The sequence below is a fragment of the Heloderma suspectum genome, chromosome 1, assembly GCF_057233095.1.
Source record: "Heloderma suspectum isolate Gila_16-S chromosome 1, 16-S_ref, whole genome shotgun sequence".
Taxonomy (NCBI): Eukaryota; Metazoa; Chordata; class Lepidosauria; order Squamata; family Helodermatidae; genus Heloderma; species Heloderma suspectum.
Genome location: NC_139458.1, coordinates 124963036 through 124988127, shown reverse-complemented (window position 1 = coordinate 124988127; position 25092 = coordinate 124963036). Strand labels below are relative to the sequence as shown.

Sequence of the window (25092 nt, the reverse complement as noted above, 5' to 3'; positions counted from 1 at the left end):
CTCATCTGCGTTCCACTTTTTGTAGCAATACTGTGTTGGGATAGGGGGCAAGCATTGGTAAGCAGTGTTTAATCTCCTAAACCCAATTCTATGCACTTGCACACTGGAGTCCTAGAATGTATAATTGGTCCATCACACAAAGGATTATGCTTGACAAGAGAGGGCTGGATGCATCTGATCTCGGAAGCTAAGCAGGGTCAGGCTTGGTTAGTACTTGGATGGGTGACCGCCTGGGAATCAGGCTTCCTGCATTGAGCAGTGGGTTGGACTTGATGGTCCTGTAGGCCCCTTCCAACCCTATGATTCTATGAAAAATGCTGTTCATACATTTTCCCCCCAGTATGCTGTATTGGACACACATACCTGCATTAGAAGTATATGGTACAGAGAGTCTAGGACACCTGCTAGGCTGAAGAAGAGCTGCTGCAGCCTAGGAGATGATGTAAGGCCAGCATTGGGCAGAAGCAACTGCTTGTGAATCTAGGTCCCCCATCAAGGTCTATGCACCCACCATATTTCCCCCACCCCTTGTCCCACTGTAGTGCATTTTCTCCACTCTCATTTGACCACACTGGATCTTCTAGTGGGTGGGTTCTCACGACACGACAACCCACCCTGCAAATAAGCTACGCAGTGTGGGTTGTTCAACCCATGGTGCGCCTGACAGATGATTGGGCTCACTATAGGTTGTTCTCCCTCTTCTTCCACTTCAATCCTCCAGCTGGTATCCCAGTGTCTTTCATGGAAGAAGCCATCCTGTCTGACTGTCCCGTCCCCCTCCCTGCTCCGATCGTGACACCTTTTCGTTCCCCAGATTTTCCCCCCCTCAGCCTTTCACAGTAACTGCAACAGTAACTGCTCTGATGGGAGCCATGAAAAGGGAAGGGGAGCCTAGATCTTCTCTTTCTTGAGTAGCTGGAGACTCCGGGAAGTGTTGAATGGAACCAGGACACTGACAAGTGTCAGTTCAACACTTAAAACCCAGAGGATCGCCTTGCTAAGTGGGTGATATTGCTTCCCAACCTTTTTGGTGCAGCTACTTCTCCTGATATTCCCCCCTTTTCCCGACCTGTCATGTCAACAGTGTGCAAATTAGCCTATATGCAGTCTCCTCTTGTCAATTTCCTTGTACGTTTCCTATTGCACTTTGTTCCCTTTGATAGCTGAAATGTACAAGGGTATTGACAAGGCAAGGGTATAGGTACTGGACAGCTGTAATGTACACTTGCACAACTTTGAAAGACCGACAAAAAATAATGATAATAATAAAAAATTACAGCCCCATTTGTGCAAATTTCTGGGGCTAAAAGATAAAAAAGGAGGTGGTGAACAAGTGATAGCCCCTCCAAAGTGCTGTTTGGGCATCTTTGGAGGGGCAGACACTGACAAGGGACGCTTGAGATGGCATGGTTGGGCACTATCAGGTAGAGCGGCAGGGTTTTTTTTGCTGCTCTTGCTGAGTGGCTCTGTATCTGATCACTGCAGCCCACAATAAAATTGCTGTATGGGTTTGGAAGACACAGCAACCTATTGTGGGTAAAATAACCCCTACAACAAGCCATGGGTTTTCAGGGTGGCGTGTGGCTGAAAAATCAGCCACCCCATGGGAAGTGGTCTAGATTTGGGCAACATGACAACCCACCATGGCTGGTTGTGTTATGTGAACCCAGTCATGTGCGGGCACCCCTTGCAGGACTTGGGAATGCACCAGACCAGACCTTGCAACTAAAAAGAGTAGCCAGTGATTAGTGTGTACACCTATGCATATATATACTGTAGTTACAGCTGCTTGATAGCCATTAGGCCCTTTTGCTGTATACTTCTCTAGAGGTAACCCCAGTGGGAACTTGAGTTTGTAGAGAGCCTGTCCCTGAAGCCCAGAGATTTCTGGAAGCCTGAAGGCCTCTCTGTGTGTGAGAAGTTTCTGTGGAATCAAGGCTTGTGAGAAGAGTTACGAGTAGCAGACCTGGGGGCCAAATCTGAACCTCCTGGAGTCCCAATCTGTCCCTCTGGGGTTCCCCAGAAGGCAACGCCCCCTTCTCCTGGACCCACCCCTATTCTCCCAACCACCAATCATTTGGTGATTTCCCAGCTTCTGTGCAGTTTTTTCCCCCATTCTAAAAGGTTGAAATGCCTCCCTGAAGGCTGAGTTACTGACAGTAAGAGCTGTAAGCTACAATATCCTGGTATTTTTTGCAGTTTGGCCCCACTTGTTTCACCCTGCCCACCACTGAATGAGGGCTTCTCTGAAGTAGGCCCTCAGGCTTAAAGTGGTTCCCCACCCTGATATAAAGAGCGGCATAATATTGTGTGATAATGGATGCCAGAGAAAAGCTGTCTTGTCCTATAAGCAGGATCATTGCCATCTCCGAAGAACACCTGGCAGTGGAGAAAATGGCTGATGAGAGCAGCAATGAGGAGCATGACAAGGGATGTAGCCACAGGAACTAAAGGACGTAAGATGAGACTCCCTATTTTTCTGTCTGAACCATTGGGTAAGCTCTTGAACTGGGCGTTTTGAATATGCTGCCAGGATGAATTGATGTTCTGATGAGGAGAGACTGGATTTCCTGCTGTGGCTCCTAAAAGGAAGTGCTCACTTGCCGGCCCCACCAGATACAGAGGGATTATACATCTTTAAAACTAGTTTGAACCTCCATCTCATGAAGACTGTGCCATGGCAGCATTTGCAGACAGGAAATGGCAACCACGAGAGATCCTCCAGGACTATAGATCTGTGAGCTAGAAAAGCGGGAGAAAACACAGCACCAAGAATTTGTGGTATGAAGCTCAAGGACCCAACAGTTCAGATGTAGGGATTGACAAGACAATTAAACGTCTGAAAAATGCTGTGGAAACCCTGACTCAAGAGGTCAGGGAGCCTGAGGCAGAACAAACCTCAGAAAACCAGACAAGAATTCCAGTCAAGGCAAAGTTGGTGTCCCAAGAAGAGATAGCTGGGACCCTGAGGGAAGTCATCTTACATTACAGAGGAACAAGTCTGCTGGAAATGGAGCAAACCAGGACACTGTAAATGAAACAATCCACTTTCTAAAGCTGAGAGGACACAGAATAATGTCCAGCGTGCTGCTGTATGCACTGACTCCAGGCCACTGAGATACTTAGGTGTTGTGATAGGATATGATGTGTATTTGCCTGGAAAATGTGAGGCTGTGCTATGTGAAAGTTGATTCTGGGGCACACGTTTTTGTGGTACCTGAAGTGCTATAGGAAGAAGCATCACATGGTTGTGATAATAATATCATAAATAAAGTCCCTACTTTGGGGTTGTCAAGGTGGTCAGTGGTCAGAAGCGGAATGTAATGGGTTCTGGGAAGAGCGCTAGCCACTTAGCAGGTCAGTCAAGTTCTGTGTCTGGGATTGAATTTATTAATTTAGAGTGAGCAAGTTAAAGGCAGAAAGCCTCCTATGGTTTGAGAGTGACTCTCCAGGAGTACTAGCACTCATTTGGATGAGAGCTCATGGCCGAAAATTAGGGAAGTTGCCTAAACTACAGATATGTTTTCAAGGCCCGTTTCAAATACTACAGAAGCTGTCTGAGGTACTACATTAGGTCATGCAGGAAGGAAAAGGGAGTACTAAGACTGTACTTTTTAATAAGCTAAGGCTTCATTTCTATACACACTTACCTGGGAGTAAGTCTGTTTGAGCTTCCCTCTAATATTGAACTCAGATGACCGAGTGCCTATCAGTTTGGAGGCATTCAAAAATAAAAATAAGATAATGGTTTCTACATACTCAGCAGGACTCCCCCGGCAGGTATACATCTGTATCTGAACACTGAAAAAAAGTTATGTTTAAAAAACCCAAATGGTCTGAAAAGCACCAGTGAACTTCCAGAATTTAAACTGTTGATAGCGGGGGGCAGGGGGAGAGCAGTAGCCCCGTTCAGGTGTTACTGAAAGACATCTTAGGGTATGGGGCTGCATGCAGGGACACCACCAGAATTCTGGTGCAGGGGGAGGCAGACAGGGTGGGGAGGCAGATAGACACAGAGGGTGGGGGAGGAGGGAGACAGATGCTGTGGGCAGGGGGCGGGGGTTAACGGAGACAGATGTTGGGGAAGAGAGGATGGGTGCAGTAGCAATAGTGGTGGGACAGTTTGTGCAGCACTGCTGCTCAGTGCAGTTCTTCAGATAAACTGGATCAGTTTATCAGTTCTTCAGATAAACTGGATCAGTCTCTGGAAAATCTGCCTGTCTGAGCAGCTGGAGTAGGCCACAAAAACACCTCTTTGACCAGGGCTGGCCCAAGACATTTTGCTGCCAGGGGTAGAATAGCAGATGGTGCCCCCTCCCACCAAGTCAAGGTACACAGTACCCGCTTGCCGAGTTCTTTAGGCACATGAGACAGAAAATCCCACAAATCTCTCTCTCTCTCTCTCTCTCTCTCTCTGGTCATAAAAATACAATAATAATAAATTAAATAAGTAACCATTTGTTGCCTTTATGACACCCCAAACAGCTAATTGAGACAGGCGCCTCACTCTGCCTAATGGTAGGGCTGGCCCTCTTAATAATACATTTGTGTGTGATTATGGCTGCTTGCCAGCCCTTAGAACTTTTACCCACATTAACTTAAAACAGCTCTCCCTGCTCTGCTGCATAACCTATCCCATGTCCTTTTAGGTCCGTTTTTGCAAGGCTGTGGACTTTGACTCTCCTTCCATCCCTTCAAATATGTGGCATGTAGATACTTGCTGAAGTTGTGTTGCAACTGCCCCATCTCCCAGCCCCTTGTTATTTGCATGAAGAATCCTAACATAGACAAAACACAGATAAGGCTAGAAAGGAGACCGTGAGGTATCCATACATGAAAGTAGTGATGTGCTGATGCAACACGGTGAGATTCTGCTTGATTTAAGGACGAAGATTCCTCTGTGAGCTGCTGTTAGCCTTTGTCCCCCTTGTGGTCTGCACCCCTACTTATTTTTGGTGGGGGATTCATTTTCATCTACTTCTAAGATTCTTCTTTCTTTCTGAGTAAAAAACAAACTCACACCCTCAGTGCCCACATGGTTTCCGGTGCTTCTGGCTTTAGAGTCAATACAGGAAGAGTGGAGAGAGAGCAACTGCACACTCTGTGTTCTTACAAAACAGTTTGCAAAGAAAATTGACTCGACCACATTCTTAACCAGCAAAGAACATGTCTGATGCGGAGGAATGTCTGAGAGACGTTGAGAGTGAGATCGGGGTACAGGAAGTTGCCCAAGGCGAGACACCAAGGTAAGGGCCTTTAAGCGTGGCTTGGCTTCATTGTCACGTTTTGGCTTCTAATTCTTCTAAAATGGCTGTGGCAGTTAAGAAGGAAAGGGGACAGGCTAATCCAGAAAGAGATCAATCAGTGGGAGATCTAGAGACCAATTTCTTTGACCACTTTGGTCCATTCCTCCCTGTCCCTCACACAGGAGGAATCCAGCCATTGCTGTTCATGCTGAAGTTACTTTTAGTGAAGGAGTGGCTAAAAGTGGGAGCTGGGAAGTCCCCAATTCAAATATAGTTTCAGCCATGAACTTGCAGGGGGGTCGGAGGGAGTGGGAGGACAGAGTTAGTCACAATCTTTCACTGCAACACTTTGCTATATTGAGATAATAATTGCATTATGGGTAAAGGTAAGGATTCTTTCGGTAATGTGTGAAGTGTTTTGAATGCTCTTAAGGTGCTATGTAAATGCTGTGTATTAGGGCCAAGCTAGATGTGATGGCTTCAACCTTGACCTGTCTCAGTCATGTGGTGATATGTGGGGAGGTGGGAAATCCAGTTTAAGTAACAAATGGGGCACACAGTTAAGGAGTGGAGAGCCCTCCCTCTGCCCACAGCTGACCTCCCCACAATTTGCAGCCCCAGCTCAAGGCATTTAGCTACACTTTGCCCTGCAACCTGTTGGGGCCCACATGTTTAAAAGTCTTGCTGCACCATTCAGACATCAGCTCCTGCTGTTATCTATTCCCCCTCATGGTCACTTTACCCTGCTACACAGTAGGAGCAACCCCAATGATTTCTTCCCCCTGATTCTACTTTTCTCTCAGCTGGATGCTGGCCCTGGAAGTGTGATCTGCTAGGAGAAAAAACAATGGGGGCTGCAGGGAGATAGATTGCTGGAAGGGAAACTCCTTGGATGAGGAGTTTTCTGATCTCCTCATCCAAGCACCCTGTTTGCTCCTTAAGTTGGACCCCACTTTATCTGTGATTGCGGCAGATCCAATTTTAAATATGTGGATCTGCCATCATCGTGTCTAGTTCATCTCTTATAATAATGGTGATGGGAAGTCGAATGGCCATACAGCTCAGAGCATGTCTCAAGTGCCAAGTAATGTGCCCTTCCATCTTCACTCCTCCAAATGCTTCATGTGAACCACTGGCTGCAGAAAACGTCACGACTACAGACATGCCCACAAAGCGGCCTTCGCATGGGAGACTGGGCTGTGGCCTTTCTTAAAAATAAATACTATTTTTTTTAAACATAAATACTATTCACCAATATTATTGACCTGCATACAAAAGGCACTGTATTTTTCTCAACACGAAGTTCCAAAAATCAAGAACGGAACAAGCCCGTGGTGTTCCTGTGTCTGTGCTGGGAGTTTTAAAAACAGCAGCCACCCAGAGGTGTGGTGGGAGCTGATCAGGATTGGGTCTGTGGTATGCAGGGTCAGTCCTGATGACACCCCACCACCACCAGCTGCCATTCACCTTGGTGCTGGTGGCCAATTGCTTCAAAGGAAAAAGAGGTTTTGTTTTATTCATACTTTGCAAGCATCTGTTAAGCAAGTAGATTTGGGGTTACAGTACAGTACTTATTTCTCCTGATCGTACAAGTAAAGGAATGCCAAGGAAGAGGCAAAAAAAACTGAAGATCACTGCATGCAAATGAAAGCTTATTCACATGATCCTTGGGCATACTGCCAGCTTACTCTTTAACCAAGTTGGCATTTACCCTCAGCCTTGACTCTGAAGTGCCCTTGGCGAATCTATTGTCTGAGCCCTCTAATATCAAGGCCACAAATCCATGACTCAGCACAATGTCACAAACAAATGTCAGGTGACATTTTTGGATGGACAATTAAGAGTTGGTCATGTGCCCAAGCCTGATTTAATTTCGCTATCAGTTTTTGCATAAAGTTAGGCCTCTCTGAGTGAATTTGGAGTGAAAGGCAAAAAATGAATGCACAATTGTAAGCAAGGTCCTACGAACTTGTGTAAACATTGTAGAAAAAGACCTGCCCTTTTAACTAACATTTTAAATACAGTGATTTGAGGGTGAACAAGATAGTGGTTAAAGCCCGTTAAAGATGAATGGATCAATGGATCAGTCATTAATGTAATATTGAGAACATCCAACAAAACAGAATAGGTTTAAGGAAAATTATGTTCATAAAAATATGTCATTTTAATATAAATACTGATATTTCACACAAAATTTAAAACAAAAGTTAAAACAATGTAACACATATACATAGTTACAACACCAATTTCCAAATCAAAAGGCTGTACAAATATACAACGTGTTTCGACCAAATTGGTCCTCTTCAATGGGAAAAATATAAACAGTAATTACAGCCCTTACTAAAACAATGTTTTCATAATGTTAAACTTCCTACATGGAACCAGTAAATATTATCTATACAAACTCTGTAATCCTCATCATGTAGCTAGTAGCTGAATGCAAAAAAAAGGGGGGAAGAAAAGAATATTCCCTCCTACATTCAAAGATGATTAGTTCCTTCCGTCTATACCAGCCGTTTACCATAACCACAAAGAAATAAACAGGACTGTTGTTTGGAACAGTTTTTTAAATACTGGCACACCGGCTAACTCCTGCAAAAGGCTTGGGCGTTTAAAAGTTGTGATTAACAGAAGGATTGAGTTAACTGCCTCTAACTTCTGCTTCTGATTTTACATCCCCCACCCCACCCCCACCCCGCATTTTGAAAACCAGTGTAGGGACATGGGCAGAGAAAGTTGTTTTTGCAACACAGATACATTTAGGTGCTATCCTGGAGAAAGTCCCAAGGCCTTTGCAGGACTCAAACCTGCATCTACTTGCTCTTTTCATTGCAAACATTCCCAGCTATTTTCTGGTCCTCGCTTCCCCCCTGCAGATTTTCAAAAAGCCAAGTCTGGAACTCTAAAGTTAGCGATAGCTCTCCATTATGATCCCACACTTTTCTCACTTGAAACCAAATCTGTGAATGGCATAGTTTCTCCCAGGGGAACCACAAGGGTAGTTCAGTATGGTTCTTCTTTCCCTTCAAAATGTTTCTATAGTTTCATAAAGTTTTGTTGGTGTAAATAGGTCCTTTGTCTATTTTGGGTGGTGTCCTTGTAGGTTTCTTCTAGATTGAAATTATTTGGTACAGTATACTCAAAGGTACAGGCAGCTTTACTGGACTATGCCTTCCATTGCTAACTGGGCAGTATTTTCTAATGGATCTCAATAGTGAAATTGCTTTCTGACAGGTACCCAGTATCAGGGTGTGAAACCCACAGTCTTAGAATCAGCTCTACAATTATTCACCCACCCCATGACTCAACAGATAATGGGTTGTACCCAATGTTAATCCTACTTAAAGTAGAACCATTGAAATGAATGGGACTTAAGTTAGTCATTACTTAAATTAGGGTAGACTTAAGTTAGTCTACAATGAATATGAACCTGAGCACACTCCGGGAGAGTGCGCAGGACAGGAAGGCCTGGCGTGCTATGGTCCATGGGGTCACGAAGAGTCGGACACGACTGAACGACTGAACAACAACAACAAAGTAGCAGTAACATTGGCTATAGCCTTGGCTTCATGCCCTGGCCCCTCCAACGGAAGGCATATTTTTAAAAATCAGAAGTTGGCATCCGTTGTCACAGGGTAATAATGTTCACATGGACATTTTTTTTCATCATGGAAAAGCATTTAGCAGTCACCTCATGGTGAGGATCCACATAATTCCTGCCTTAAGACTGGTCCAGCATGGCCCAAAATACATTCAGCAAGCCTCGAGCACCAAATCTGTTGACCTCACTGAACATGTGTTGTACCAGCTATAAGGCGGCAAGGCATGGGGAAAGCCTGGACCTGAAGTTCCAGCAGAGTCACCTTGCAGTGAGAACAGAATTGTATGAATTTGTCCTTAGCATCTGACCATATATGCACATACCTCTACCATGTCAGCAGTCTTGCATATAGGTGAATGTGTACATATTCTAAGCATTTTTATTTTTTTGCCTATGTAGAGCCACCATTTATGCATACAGTTGCATCTATAGAAAGGGGTCATTTCTGCATATGGATATCACACCACTAAAAAGCACTGAAAATCCACCCTCTCTCAGAATTTGGCTTTCCATTAATCCCTTCAGTTCTCTGGGATTAAAAAAAATGCTAGAGTTCTGCTACATAAGCATTCCTTTTTCAAATGTTAAAGAACTAACGTTTGAATAGAGAAAAAAGTATTTTTAATGGCATTGCAAACTGTTTCAGTTCTATTCTTTACAACTAAAGTTCAACAACTGTAAACTTTGTCTATGAAGCTTTTTAACATTTCTGGGATTTTTGCATTAAAAAAATATTTCCACACTAATCTGAATTTAAAAAATATTATACAACCAGTCAGATTCCTGAAAATAAAACCATTTTAACTCCATATTGAATTTCATATTTGGGTAAAATTAGCTGCACTTACTGACACTGAAATATAAGTGAAATGGAGTGTGTGTCAGAAGGAGTATGAATGAAGACAGCTGTGAAAAGCTCTGACTGCAGTCCTATGCATGTCTACCCAGAAGTAAGCCTCACTGAGTTCAATGGGAGTTGATCCCATGTAAGTGTGTATAGCAGGAGTGGAGAACACTTTAGTGGTAGGGGTGGGATTTGCCCCCCACCAGGCTCTCCACGGACTCAGTGACATCAGTGGGTGCGGCCATGGCCATTGACACATCATCCTGCCCATCCATTTTGCCTTTCTCAAGGGAGTTCTGTTTCTCATCATGGAGAAACCAACTCGGCTGGTGCTGGGAGGAATGGCTGCGCCTCTCAGCGCCAGCTGAGTCCCTGGCTTCATGCAGCATGCACTGTCCCCAGCTGTCCACATCCCTGCTGTTATCTCTGGTCTGAGATTGGAGAAAACAGCAGGGATTCCTCCAGGGGGCAGGGCTTGGAGGCTAAGCCCTGCCTCCTGGAGGAACCCAAGGAGGCTCCGCAGGGTGGATGTGGAATCTTCGCAGGCCAGATTAGGTCTACCGGCCAGAGGTTCTGCATACCTGGTGTATAAACACACTTACTATAGAATAAGTCTGTTACTAGAGAATAAGTCTCATTTAAGACACTTCTGAGTACACATGCATAGGATTGCACTACTTGTGGATGTCTGTCTGAAACACAGTACTTGTTAACCCATTTCCTTTGACTTTTTCTTTGAATCATGGCTTAGTCAATTGCGTTTGTTGTAGACAATAAAAGATAAAAATAGGCAAGATGATGTAAGTGTAAGACAACTTACACTTTTTGGAAATACACACATTCTTCACCAAACAGACCTACCCTCTCTCTCCTTAACCCACTTCAGCACTGCTGGATTTGCCTGGGAAGAAACCAGAAATCCAGTGATGCTGGCTCAACACTCATGAGATGTATTCCCTCCACCTAGGACCAACCAGTACCTCACTGGGGCTGCATTCTGCCCAAATTGAAGCTGTTGCAACTGGAGGGAATGCATATCACAGGCCAACATCTTGTGAGGCATTCGGGCACCTCTCTTGTTGTTAAGCTATGAGGTACTTGCCTAGAAAATAGCTTCTTACAGACACAATCAACTATCCGTGTGCAACCTTCAAGGTTGCCTTCCTACTCTTGGCTTCTTATTTCCAGTCCCCTACCAAGCTCTGAAGTTGCCCATGTATGGGCATTGATTAAGAGTGGCTTTGCTGTGCCAGCAGGCTCCATCCTTTCCTTTTGCCATGTTCATCCTCAGCTGTCCTGAATTCTCTAGATCCCTTAGAGGAGACTTGGAGAGTCCTAAGCAAGATTACAGCAATTGCTAAGAATATCCAGCACTGGAAGGAGATTGTCTGGGAAAGCTGATATCTAGTGAGGTATCTCTGGACTCTTTGGAACCGCGTTCCAGAGGATGGGGCAGAGGAATTGCTGCTCTATGTTTAACTCAAGGGTGCATGGCTGTATAAAAAATATATATATGGTGAAAAGGTAACACGTTCCACTTCAGTGAATAGAAGGAAGAGCAGAAAGATCTCTAGGCTCTCGTAATGAAGCCTCGATGACATTTATGATGACAGGTTTCAAGGAACCCAGTTACCAGTTGAAGTAACGCACGGTTTCCCATCCTTGATTTGCTTCAGATCCCTGAAATTATTGGGCTTTTACTGTTGTTGATTTTTTGGGTAAAGTTCTCCTCCCGCAGTCAAAATTCTGGTCGTGTCTAGGCTGACAATTAGCATGACAGTGAGGGTGTAAGCACCGAACAAGGGAACGCAGCTCTTGAGAGGGAGGCCAACGCTCTTTGTGAAACCTATTCAGTTACAGTCATGAACGCTTGTGACTGCTTTGATAAATATTCAGAAGCTTTGCCTCTAAAGTTAAAAAGAAAAAGGGTTCACATTATCAATCCTTCGAAAAATCTGTGAGTATGTGGTTCAGGCCCTTTGAGAAACACTCCTAGGTAAGTGCTGTTCTGCAAAGCTTGATGTATTTCCTGGAAACAGTGCAATATCGTTCAACCCTACCAGATGCTATGATAGCAACAGCCAATGAGACTGTGAGTCTTGGATATATTTTTGGATATATTTCACTCAGTTTTGGATATATTTGGATATATTTGGAGTTTTGGATATATTTCACTCAGGCTGCAATCTTAAATATGCTTACTAGGGAGTGAGTCCCACTGAAGATTGAACTCACTTCTGAGTAATTGTGCTGCATATAATTTTGCATGTTTTGCATACCTCCACCAGAGTTTCACTCCTGAAGCTCATGAAGGACACAAGCCACAGAGAACCACCTCCATATTCAAATGAACTATGAACGATGCACAAGTATTTCTCCAAGAGCTTGGTGGATTGTTTCCCATTGGAGAGATATGAAAACCATTTAAGTTCAGCAGTAACAGTCATCTTCCATGCCTTCAGGAAAAGAATGTATTTTTGTCTGTGGTGCTAATGGTGGTGGCGGAAACATACTCCAAACCTAGGAGGAAGACAGATACAAGAATCCTGTATAGACATTCCAAGAGTCCAGGACATCCAAGTCATATCATCATAACTAGATGCAAATTGATAGATGTGACTGGAGAGGAAGAAATGTGCTTGTCAGTGGGTAATAAGCCATGCATACACAATAATTCCAGGAAAATGTGCAGGAAACATAGGAACTGGGCATTACATTTATTATTATTAGTACTAGTAGTAGTAGTAACCACCACTGATGTGTATAGCACTTTACAGACTACAGAAGGACAGGTCTTAGCCCCAAGGAGCTTACAATATAAAATTAAACATATGGGAAACAAAAGAGCAAGGGGTGAAGCAGGGGCAAACAAGGAAAGAATATTTATTATTTATTAAAAGTATTTATAAATCACTTTCCTGCCCACTAGGCCTCTCAAGGCATTACAACTTAAAACAAAAATAAAATTAAGTAAAATTGTATTATTATTTATTATTTTACACAGCAGAGTAAAAGCCCAAACAAAACATCCTTTTAAACAAGTCAGAACAATATTCAAATCCTTCAAAGTCCTGGTGAAATGGTGTAGTTTTTACTGCCCATCTTAAACTCAGTAGTGATTGTTCCAGATGGGATTGTTTCAAACCAAGATCCTGTCTAAAGCAACTGCAAGCAGTTTGACTCTTGCATGTGACTACAGAATAGTTTTATTCAATTAAATTTTGTTTACGTTGGTGCTTATCCCCTGCTTTTCAAAGCAAAAAGCCTTCACAAAGTGGCTTACAATATTAAACTGGTATACATTTAAAAACAGTAAAGAATCAACATAGCAAACAATACAAAACAGCAACGGCCATTTAAAATAGGAGCCCTATAAAACAAAACTGTTAGAATTTAAACAGGAAAGTTTTCCAAGCACACTGAAAACTATGAGGAAATTATTTTCCTGGGCTGTGATTTGCACAAGCACGGAGCCACCAGTGAGAAGACCCTGTCTCTACTCCCCACCAATTGTTGGGCGGGGGGGCACACTTTCTTTACGTGTTTGTAGCTCCTGATGGCCAAGTCCTGGCTGCCATTTCCCTTAACAGTTTAATTGCGATGCTGCAGATGAACAGTGAAAAAAGGCTGTTACCTTCCCACTCATGAACCTGTGGAAACCTATTGCATGTATTTGCTTATAAACCTTTGTGTCAGCATTTGCACTTGTTTTTATTGTTTTGTGCGTTGTTATGTATGTTAAAATACAATTCAATATATTTTTTAAAGGCTTTTGCCACTCTGTGTGTGTGTGTGCGTGCATGAAGCACACTGCATTTTACCTTTGGATGTTTTTTGACTGAAAGGCAACATAAAAATAAACTTATAACTGTGAGGCCGCTGTAACTGAGCAGCAATTGAGTGGATGGGGTGGGGACTGTGTACATCCTGGTGGGTAAAGCCATTGGCAATGAGAAAGGGAGAAGAATGGAAGATGCTGAAGCAGAGGCATGTTGGTTCAGATGTAATTTGTGGGCCACTTTGAAGGAACATGGAGAGATTCAAAGGGACCCACTTTTCATCAAGCAGGAGGTAGGGTAAGAAGCAAGGAACTCCTGTATGTGTCTTTCTTAAACATGCATGAAACTCCACATTTGGTAGATATGCCAAGTGAGACACATTTGATATGAAGATAGGGAATAAATGCATCTATGGCTGTTGATGGTCTACCTACCATCAGTTTTTCCACCACTCTATGGTGGTTCTCCAAGATGAGGCTGTACTTTTTTTTATGACCATCACAGAGAGTTCTGTAACATCCAGCATGGTAGAGGGCAGCATTTTCCTACATTAATTAATGTTGTCAGTTTTGTCATGGAATAATTGGCTCTTGGACAATATGATACACGAGTCAAACATGAAAGAACCATTTCCTTAAAGTGAACAATGTATACTTGTAGTCATATATTAAATAACCCTTTATTGGACGGCTCAAGTAATTTATCTTAGCCACTTCACATACAGGGATGACTGCCAGGGCCAGCGTCAAGGGCAGGCATGGTCGGGCACCTGCTGAGGGCCCACACCCCAGCAGGGTCCCACTGACAAGAGCTCCCTGCACTTGCTCCTCCACCAATGCATCCTGCTTGTTCACCTGTCTCTCACTCTGGTCTAGATAGTGGTGGTGGTGAGAAGGCGGAGCAGTAGAGGCCACTTCCTACTTTTCACTGGCTGTCTGCCTGTCAAGCAAGGAAGTGGTGGCAATGGTGAGAAAGAGGATGAGGAGCAGCAGGAACTGGTGACATGGTGGTGAGAAGGAAGACTCGCTGAGGGAGAGGGCCCATTGGGGGTGTCTTGCCCAAGGGGCTTCCAAAACCTTGAGCCAACACTGATGATTACTTTATGTTGAGTCAGACTCATGGTCTTAGTCTGACTGACAATAACTTTCTGATGTCTTAGGCTAAAATCTTTCCTAGCCCTGCTACCTGAGATAATCCAACTGGGGATGCAAAAGAATGCATGTATTGGGTGGCCAAACCATGGCTAATAGATCATTGACCAAAAGTAGATCTAAAATCCAGGCTAAAATCCCACAACTTTACCAGGGCTTTCTGCTTCTGTTTTAAATGCAGGGTCATGATGAGTTCCCTTCCCTCCCCCCCCCTTCCCACTTATCTGTGTTGTTCTATATATTTCATTATACAGCCACTAGATGGTGCTGTAGTCTAGCGTCTATTATTGTGAGATTTCCTCTTTTCCTGAGGGAACTCAACACGCCATAATTTGATAGCTCATTATTTCTGCTGTTTTAAAAAAACAGGATAAAGGTCATTTAGTGTGGGAGACACCCTGGAGGTTGACGCCATCATGTAAAGGAGCTGCAAACTTCCATAAGTAACCAATCTCAATAGCAGGATAAAAGCCCTGTGTGGAGAAGCCCCAAGTCAGCTGGCTGGTAAAGCTGGATTGCCTCAATAACAGCAGCTCTCAGACACACTCTTTGAGGCAGTCAAATCCCTTGTCAAGTAGGGGGGGAAAAGAGATGTGAAAAGAATTGTGTAATAAGACACAACAGCTTCAGAAGGAGGAGCTTATTTCCATTATCCTGTTAGAGCAGGCGTGTTGAACCTTTACTAGCCTGGGGGCCAAATTCTATTTCAGAGAAACTCTTTGGGGCTATGTTCCAGTGGTGGGTGGGGCCAAAGGCAAAAGGGGCGGGGCCAAAATACCAGCATATTGCAGCTCTTATTGCCATTAATTAAGCCTTAGGAGAAGCATTTTAACCTTTTAGAAGTGGGGGTGGGGGTGGGAAACTGAACAAAATCTGGGGCACCACCAAATGATCGGTGGTCAGGGGAAAGAGATTGGGCCAGCGAAACGAGGTGTGACCATCTGTTGAACCCCAGAGGGCTGGATTGGGGCTCCAGGCCTGAGGTTCTGCGCTGCTGGTTCAGATGTTGGTTTCAAGTCCTGGCAAAGCGTAAATTTTCTGAGGCTGTTCCTACACATAGCAGGTTTGGCCTCTTGCCTCGAGAGCAGGGGTAGACAACCTGTTGCCCTCCAGATGTTTTGGACTAAAATTCCCATAACTCCCAATACCCATAATTGGTATTCTGGCTGGGGCTGATGAAAGTTGTAGTCCAAAACATCTGAAGAACATTAGGTGGCCTTCTTCCTGATCTACAGGAAGAAGAAATCTAAAATGTGGCTTTTTCATTTCTCCTAGGAACAGGGAGAGAGAGAAAAGCAGACTGAATCTTCAAAAATTTGGGAACTTGCATTGTGTTCCCGTGTTTGCCAATACACCTTCTGTTTTAGTTTAGTTTATTTTGTTTTTTGTTCTTATAGAGGACATAAAAATGATGGTGCATTTGCTAAAAGTGGCTAGAACTTTATATATTTTGGGCATAATTAAACATTTTAGAATTGATCTAATTTAAAACTAACTGAAGGGAAACTTTTGAAATAAGATGTTTCTATACCTATCATCTTAACTCTTTATATTATCTTATTTTTATCCTTTCTATTATTATTGTATACATTGTCTTTAAAATATGTTACTGTTTAAATACATTGTTACTGATTGTTTTAATAGTGAAACTTAAATTTTAAAAATGGCCTTTATAGAATTATATCTGCCCAGTGTGTATTAGTTTGGCAGCAACACAATGGAGTGATACTGATATTGGATTGTGAAATTTACACTGGTGTTAAATTTAGAATAGAAATCTATTCTGCAAGAGATTGACCCTGCATGGATGAAACTAGACAGGCCCAGGAACATTTTTTGAAAAAAATATATATTCTAGTTTCTTGGTTTTAGAAAAATTCATAATGGTCACATGAGATCAGTCATACACAGTCAGGATTGTGGCCATAAACCTATGCATACTTACCTGTGAGTAAGTCTCATAGAACTCAGTAGGACTTACTTCTGTGTAGTCATGCATACGATTGCACTGCAATCCTGTGCAATTATATTTTTTACCTATACACATACATCAAATAGTTATTTGCTACAGTGTACAGACTGCACTTATACCAATATATTTGTATTTAGAGGAATATGTGTCATAGCCTATAAATCTTTTGAGACTGTATTCCCGATTTGCACATGGGGAAAAGATGGTGATTCTGCCAGAGGGACACTTATTCTTTTAAGCAGCCAGAAATCAGATGCACTTACTTGCTTGCCCTTGAGAGGGCAGACTCTACTTTGTCATTTGCTAAAAGCATTGGAAAAAGAAGGTTGCTCAAACACTTCTGATTTTCTGGAGACAACCCTTGTTTAGACTAGAACATATAGGGTATAATCCAACTAAAGTCCTACTTAGAATAGACCCATTGAAATGAATGGGATTTAAGTTGGTCATGACTAACTTAAGTTAGTCTAACTAAGTTGAACTTTAGTTGGATGCTGCCCATTGAACCACAGAAGGCATTGTCCATAAAATATGAGGAACACCTTACACTGAAACCAAAGCCTGTTGGTTTTCATACTCCTACTACCCTTATGAGAACCATACAAGGGTTGTTTACCTGCTACTGAATGTGTAGAACATTATTATTCTCTGCCAGGTAAATCACAACGGGTAATATGGCCATCACCTGGCCAACACCCATTTCATTTCATGTCCTCATGGCCATATATTACATTCCAGTGAAGGTAACTATTTAGTATTGTGGATCCCCAGCTAGACACAGGCCTGTAGATCTATTGTGAGGGGCGGGACAGGATGCAATCTAAACAATCTATTTATTGATTTACAACATTTTTACCCCGCTCTTCAGCCAAAAAAAGCTTCTAGAGCTGCTTACACAGATTAATCCTGAGGCAGTCCCTGCTTCAGGCTTAGACTCTAAAAGACAACATAAAAGGAAAAGAGATTGGGAGGGAGGAGGAGAAAAGTAAAACTCGGGCACTAGTTCTTAGTTTTAAACTTCTTAGGGTGCAATCCTATGCAAGTTCAGACAGAAAAAAGTCCTACAACTCGCAGCCTTCCCCAGCCAGCCATTGAAGCTCACCTTGGGCCAACCACCATCTCTCAGATGAAGTGGCCACACAGGGACGTTGTAAAGGTAAAAGCGGGAAGAGAACCATGTATGCCATCCTCAGGTCCTCAGAAGAAGGGCAGGATATAAATGTAACTCCTCAGCCAGATGGGGAGAGAGGCCTTTGCGTAGCAGCATTCTTAATTATTGGCCCATTTAAAACTGGCCATTTAATACAACTCAAGAGCTTAGGAGGCAAAATGGAGCAACTTAAAACAGTCAGGTCAAATAGTGCCCTGCCTGCGACAATTTATCACCTGTCGTTGGGGATAACTGTATGCATGATTCAGGGGGACTTCATATTTTATAGTAACAACAGCATTAGAACCTCTTGGTCTCAGTATAGTCACTGTGAGTCAGCTGCACCTTTTCTGCAGCATTTGAAAGGTTTGACCCGTCATGCCTGGGAGTCTCGGCAAACAGCAGCATCCATGGGTGTCTGACTGTTTATCTCATGTTTTAAAAACACACATCTTGCAGAAAGGGCTCAGTCAGCCAGCAGAAACACAGAGTGACCTGTGTCTTTTCTCTAATGTGTGAAGTTGCCTTCCATGAATTTAGAAAACTGGGAGTTTGGGGATTGTCGAGTTTCTGTATCCAGTGAAATTCCTGCTGTGTTGAAACTCGTGCACATTTCCATTTCCATGAAAGGTCCTTTTTGTTCATGATGGTTTTCAGCTTGAGATTGTGTCTGGCAAACTGGCAGGACAGCTGGAACTTGAACCCTGGTTTCCCCGTTCCCAGTCCAGGCCGTTCGCCACAAGGCTAGGATTGTTCACCTCCTGCATGCCATTCCCAGTCCAGAAGTGAAGGAGTTAACCCCTGCCTTGCTACAGATTGGAGTGTATTTTCTTTGTCAGTGTATCCATCTTAATACACTCCAGATGTGCAAGGCAGTTGCTTGAGCATCTTAATCCCGGGCTTCAGTGGTTGGAGTTGTCTTTCTCACAAGGGCTAGGATGGCTGCAGACTCCCTGGGGATTTAGTGCGATGAAAAATAGGGGCAGGGTGGTGAGCAAACACTCCTTTACCTGCCCCCACTTCCCACGCAGGACAAGGCTTCTAAGGCCTCAAGCTGCTAAAAGCAAAGTAAAAAAAAATCCCGTTGTCTTCTGCTGACCATATGAGACTGTAACAAGGAGCTGGGTTCACAATGTCATCCTTTCCCATTTTAAGGAAGCAAATTAGAGCTCAGACATATTGCTAAGCCTGGCCTGATGTGGAACGGGCCCCGCCTTGAATGTCCACTGGTGCTAAAAGACATGAGTAATCTACTTGTGTTCTAGAGCTCTGGAGCTGAGCACAATAAGCACCACATCATGAGCACTCCTAATTTGAGCCATTAATTAATTAATTAATTAATTAATTTCATTAATTGCACATAATGAGCACAACAGGCATTTCATTTTTATGACAGGTGCTCAAAATTGAGCATGCCAGGATATGGCAAGACTCCTGAATCACTCCTCATTAATTACCTCACCACTAATATTCAGTATATGCCTGTGAAAATTGCACAACCAGCCACATTCCATACAGAATTCATAATTGCAACAAATGGACTATCTGGGGAGAGTACTGCGTTTTCCCTGTGACAAAATCTTTGAACTACATTATCTGAATAATAGAAGCACAACTTTGAAGGGAGATGTGAGGGCACAGTGAAACAAAAAGCAAAATATGCATTTATTTCACAATAAACAGAGGTGCAGAAAGGTCTATAGCAATTTGTGGCTGCTGCTAATTCTTTTTATCATCTTTAGACTGTCTTCATGCAAACAAGCACAAGGGCTAGGTATGTCTAGGGATGACCAGCCCCACCCCCACCTGAGGTGAAAACATGTGCTGTCTCCTCCTTGTGCTGCTTCCCCCCACTGCCACCTCCACATGCTCCTTCCCTCCTGCTGTGACCTCACACCCCTTCCCCCCCTGCCATCACCTCATGCCCCCTTCTTCTGCTGCCTCATCCTCCCTGCACTGTTGTGTGGCTCTCACAAGAGTTCGGCTGGCCAGAGCCTCATGGCTGCAGCAAAGCTAAGGGGAGGTGGGGGTGCATGATGCAAGTGGCTGCTCCAGAGAGGCCTGCCAGCCACTCTCTCACTGTGGCAAATGCCACAGTGGGAGAGCAGCTGGCGGGGCTGTCCAGAGCACTAGCTGGAGGTGGCAGGGCAGTGGTGGTGGGCCCTCCTAGTGGGGCTGAGGGAGCAGTGCAATTTGCTGCTCCTCCCATTCCACCGCCTGATGCAGGTGCTTCAGTCTGCATCATGATAGGGCCAGTCCTGGCGATTATTGAGGAACAGTTGACTTATTTCTGAAGGATTCACATATATTTTTTATAGAAGTGTACACTGTTGTTGTTTTCTCCCCCCCCACACACACACACACTTCAGGACTGATGAAATTATGTGGGGATTTTCCAGAAGAGCACCAATACTTAATGCTCTTTTTAAAATGTACATCTGATTAATGTGTAGCCCAGTGTTTAGGCTCTGTGTGCAATGGGGCTTAGGAGCAACTTGCAGGCTTGTATGCATTCCCCACTATGGTAGAACACTATGTGTTCCATGTACATTCCACACGCATACTCCTTTCACCATAAAGAAAGGGTGGGCCAATTACATGAATGGGTTGTATGCCTCACATGTGATATCTTGCACACAGGTTGTGGGGAAACACTTTCACGCTTCACTGTGTTTTGAGAGAGACTGAATCTTTTTTTTTTTTTAACTGAAAGGATTAAAGTGCATTAAGGAGCTAAAATACAGTGTTGTGTGGTGCGTGTCAGATGTGTTGGGGTGATGGGAATTGTAGTCCAATACATCTGGAGGGCACCAGGTTAGGGAAGGCTGTTATATGTAAAGAAAAAGGCAGTACAAGGTATGCATTTTACACCATTTGAGGCTATGGCTCATTGTCATAAGAGATAGCCTCAAGGTGAAAATTGTTGTCACCTGAGCCACTGTAAGCTTTTTTATTGTTAAGTTTTTGCACTTTTTGCATCTCCAGGGATTTATCTGCATATTTCTACATAGGTCAGTGTTAAGCAACTGTGAGTGTACATTAAGATATGATTGGAGTTTTCCTGTGCATATGGGTCTCCGGAATTGATGGTGGGCCTTCAAACATGGATTGGAGGACCACCATTATCAAGTTAGGACAACTCCCTGGCATTTCTTAAGTGCCATCATTTGATTTTCTTCCTAAATGTAAGGCAGTTTACACCAGCTGCAAATCTAAACATCAGATAGACATAGATACAATGCTAGTATCACCAAGGTTTCCTGTGATCCATAATCTTGCAGTGCAATAGGGATGTCAGAGAAATCCGCAACGGAATCAAATGTGTGGATTTCTATGAATCCAACCGGCGGATTCCACAGTGGACCAGCTTTTCCCGAGTCACACAGATTCTGCAGACTTGTAGACCTTTTTTTTTTTAACTTTCCAGAATGTTATGCAAATTTAGTTGTGGAAAAATACGTAAAATAAAAAATACCAATCAAAAATGTGCATTTCCCCCATAGGCTAAAGCATGAAAATGCCAATGGGGGGGGGGATTTGCATATTTTAGGGGGATTTGTGCATTTTCACAAGGGTGAATTTGTGCAAATTTGGGAAATTGGAAAGAATCTGATTCCGCCAATAAGCGGATGACAGGACAAAAGGCACCAGGCAATCCACGAAACGCAGATATAACAGATTTTACATAATCCATACATCCTTATGTAGCCTGGACCCAGAATCGGCCTCCCATGAGAGGAAGAGACCTTCCATGAGAGGACGAACTCTACTTGCATGAGGTCCCTCCATCTGATTTTGGGGGATCCACACCCACCAGAACTCACCCCATTCAGCAGGGTCTCCTGCTCCTCTGTGTGGCATATTCAAGGGGCTGGAGGGCTTGCTGTGGGAAGGAGGGGGCGGGGAAGCCCACGTCTGCCAGCACTGTTGATCCAGCATAAATCTGTATTGAATCCCTGGCCTACTACTGCTAAACACCCAGTATGTGTGATTCCGTTTATCTCACTCCATACAGTATGGAAAAACTGATCCTTCCCCTCTTCATGGATGGGATGGGGGAGAGAGAGGAAGGCAGCTTTTGTCTCTGATAGAGTTTATATAATAGCCAGAGAATGTGGTGGTTGCTCTAGATCTCTATGGGAAAATTGTAGCTTACTGACAAGCCCTCCATAGTCTTTTCTTCTGACTCACTTGGAAAGCGGAATCTTAGCTTTGAAAAGCCCCGTTTGAGCCGCAGTATTATATCTGCTAAAAAAGCCATTTCTGCTTTTAAAAAAGGAAATAGCCTCCCATGTCCCATTTCTTGTAAGATGGTTCTTGTACTCTTGAGGCCTTGTTGACGAGATCACTTAATGTGGATTAGATAACCTATCACATTTCAAGCACCATTTTGCCCAGTTAAAATGGCTGAACCATGGCAAAAGACAGATGGATTTCCCCCACTGTGATCACCACTACCCTTTATAATATAATTAGTAGAAATATGCTGAGTGCTGCACAGATCACAGAATTAAAGATAGCTCCCTGCCTCAAAGTGCATACACTCAAAATTTATATAGGAAGTATTTCAGGCTTGCACAACTTGCGATCTATACTGTCATGAAAAGGGTGATGTAGGGATGAATTCTGCTGGGGTGCCAGTCAGTTACGTAGCTTCCCCAAATCCAGATTATTTATTTAAAGCTGGGTTCCCCAATCCGGTGCCCTTCAGATGTGTTGGGCTACAATACCCAGCATCCACAATCAATTGGGCTACTGGCTGGGAATGGAAGAGTTGTAGTCCAACACATATTGAGGGTAGCAGGTTGGGGAAAACTGCCTCAGAGCATCTTAGGGCGCAATCCTATGGAGATAGATGGCTGCCTCTAAACTCAGAGGCGACCGCCTATCCAATGCAGGGCAGGAGAAGCACGGAGGGGATTATCTCCTCCGCGCTTCAGCTACCCTGCATTTGCAGCTAGACAGCCAATTTCAGCTGTCTAGCCGCAAGAAGGCAGAGTGGGGGAGGTGGCTTCTGGGCGACACATAGTGTTTGTCGTACCAGCATTTCCGCCTTCCCTGCACCAGAATGCCCCCAGGAATGCCCTGTTTTCTCCGGTCCATGCTCCTCTTCCAAGCATGGAGCCGTTCTGAGGTGCCTGCGAGGCAGTGCGGGAGGGCGGGAAGGTCAGTTCTCAGGGAACCGACCTCGGAGCGCGGGCTCCGAGGTCGGTTCCTGGAAACCAACATATCCTATGGCTGTCTAGCTGCTGACTAGCAGCCATAGCATTGCTCCCTTAAAGTCTTCAAGCAGGCACTGATTTCGGTGCTAGAAGCAGTTGTTTAAAAGATACAAATCAGTTCACCCGTCAGCTAGTTTGCTGAACACACAAAAGGGGAATTTGAAGAACATTTAGGGCAGGAGTAGGGAACCTGTAGCCCTCCAGTTGTTGGACTATAACTCCCATTACCCATTAGCCATACTGGGGATGATGGAAGTTGGAGTCTAACATCTATAGGGCCACAGGTTTCTCACCCCTGATTTAGCGGGATCAAAACAACAAGTGCTCATGCCTGCATAAGATAGCCAGACTTACAAGGGACATTTTGTTTTTGACTTTAATGAAAATATTTTATTTCTGAGAGACATTAGGTTGTGCAGATAACAAAGAAAGATGAATGAATACCATGGGTAGTGGGGTGCGTGTGCTCTCCTGATCTCTATGTGTTCCTCCAGTCTTCTGAACAGAGCCTGTGCACATGCAAACTGTACACATTTTGGCTCTGTACAGAAAGTTGGGTGAATGCGTGGAGGTGACCTGGCCTATTCTTGTGACCATGGAAAACAGGGAGGCTCTGATGCTGCACATGGCTTCCGTACTGATCTTCCTGGTTGCAGTGGCACAGCTAAGTAATTTTTGGTCCTGGACTTAATGGTCTTATGCAGGGGGTTGGGGGGCTTTGACAGCTTTGTGTATTACTTCAGTTGTGAAGCACACCACTCACATTTCTCTCCCTCTCCCCCAAACTGCCACCCCATGCTTTACGACTGCTTCTGTATTTCCTATACATGAGAATGTTTGCCAACCCTGATGATGATGATACTTCGAGCATGTGCATTTTTGCATTTTAAGCTCATTTAAAACATAGTCGACAGGAATAAAATGGAGTTTGCTTCTGCTGCCCTGGTGTCCTCATCATCTGCCACTCTTGGGACGGTCATTTGGAACCCCCCTGGGCTGTTGGTCTTGGAGTTTGGCCCCCAAATCCAGCTCTAGATGCCCACCGCATGGTTGCAAGTCATCCTTGCTGAAAGTGTTCCATAGCCAACTTGCTCCAACTTGCTCTCATTTGAGAGAGGGCTTTTTATTCTCATTTCAAGGTCGGGGAGGACGCTTGCTCCCCCTTGCACATTGATTCATGGCTCAATTAGTTTTCTTAGCCTGCTGCTTCCTCTGATAACCGGTAGATAGTGCTACTATACCCTGGATTCCTATTGTAGTAGTCAGAAGGAAGAATTCTCTTGTATCCCATTGAAACAATCCCTTGTTACTTGGTAGTAACTTGGGAACACAGCACTCTTAAGCAACTACACACTGTGTGAACAATTTTGTATGCTTATGTGGCACACTTTGTTTGGAAACAAAAATAATATATGAGAAATCCAGGGCTAGATTTAGCCACAGGTCAGGGAGAATTGATTCCAGGAGGTAGAGGGGCAAAGAAACTGAATTTGCTAGACAAAAGGGGACAGTTGATACCGGAGATACACACAATAGAAAACACACGCTGCTATAAATTACAGCAGTGTTTTGGTTGCTGTTCAAGAACATTTAAGAGACAATGGAAAATTTATGGTGTATTGTTAAGTCCTGTACTTGAATAAGAATGGATTGGTAAAGGAAAGGAAGAATAAGAGAAAATATCCAAAAGTTACATTCATATGTAAATTGTTAATGAATTTATTTATTATTATTTATTTATTACATTTCTAAACCACCCATTAGCCAAAGGTCTTTGAGCAGTTTACAAAACAAAGCTTAAAACCATAAAATACAATAAAATAATAAAACATAACATAAAACCATAAATTTAAAATGGAATAAAAACAAATTAGTCACCAAGATAAAAGCAAGCAGCAGTGCAAAGATCTAAAAAAACATTACCACAATTTTTAAAACTGAAGGGTCTTGGAAAACAAAAATCTCTTCACGTGGTGCCAAAAAGATCACAATGTAGGAACCAGGCGAGCCTCTCTGGGGACTTCATACCACAACTGGGGTGCCACCACTGAAAAGGCCCTCTCCTTAGTAACCACCCACCTCACTTCATTTGGCGGGGAACTCAGAGAAGGGCCTCTGAGGAAGATC

At 43.7% G+C, this 25092-nt stretch overlaps 1 protein-coding gene across 3 annotated transcripts in view; it reads left to right on the top strand.

Annotated features, from left to right (window-relative positions):
- The first annotated feature begins 5065 nt into the window (after positions 1-5065).
- Positions 5066-25092, top strand: part of LSP1 (lymphocyte specific protein 1) — a 129822-nt gene continuing 109795 nt past the window's right edge. For all 3 annotated transcript variants that reach the window (XR_014792054.1, XM_084855966.1, XM_084855942.1), the window contains exon 1: positions 5066-5246. Coding sequence is in view for 2 of the 3 variants with exons in the window: in XM_084855966.1 (XP_084712092.1) it covers positions 5167-5246 (80 nt within the window). In the remaining variant the exon portion in view is untranslated. The remainder of the gene's footprint in view (positions 5247-25092) is intronic.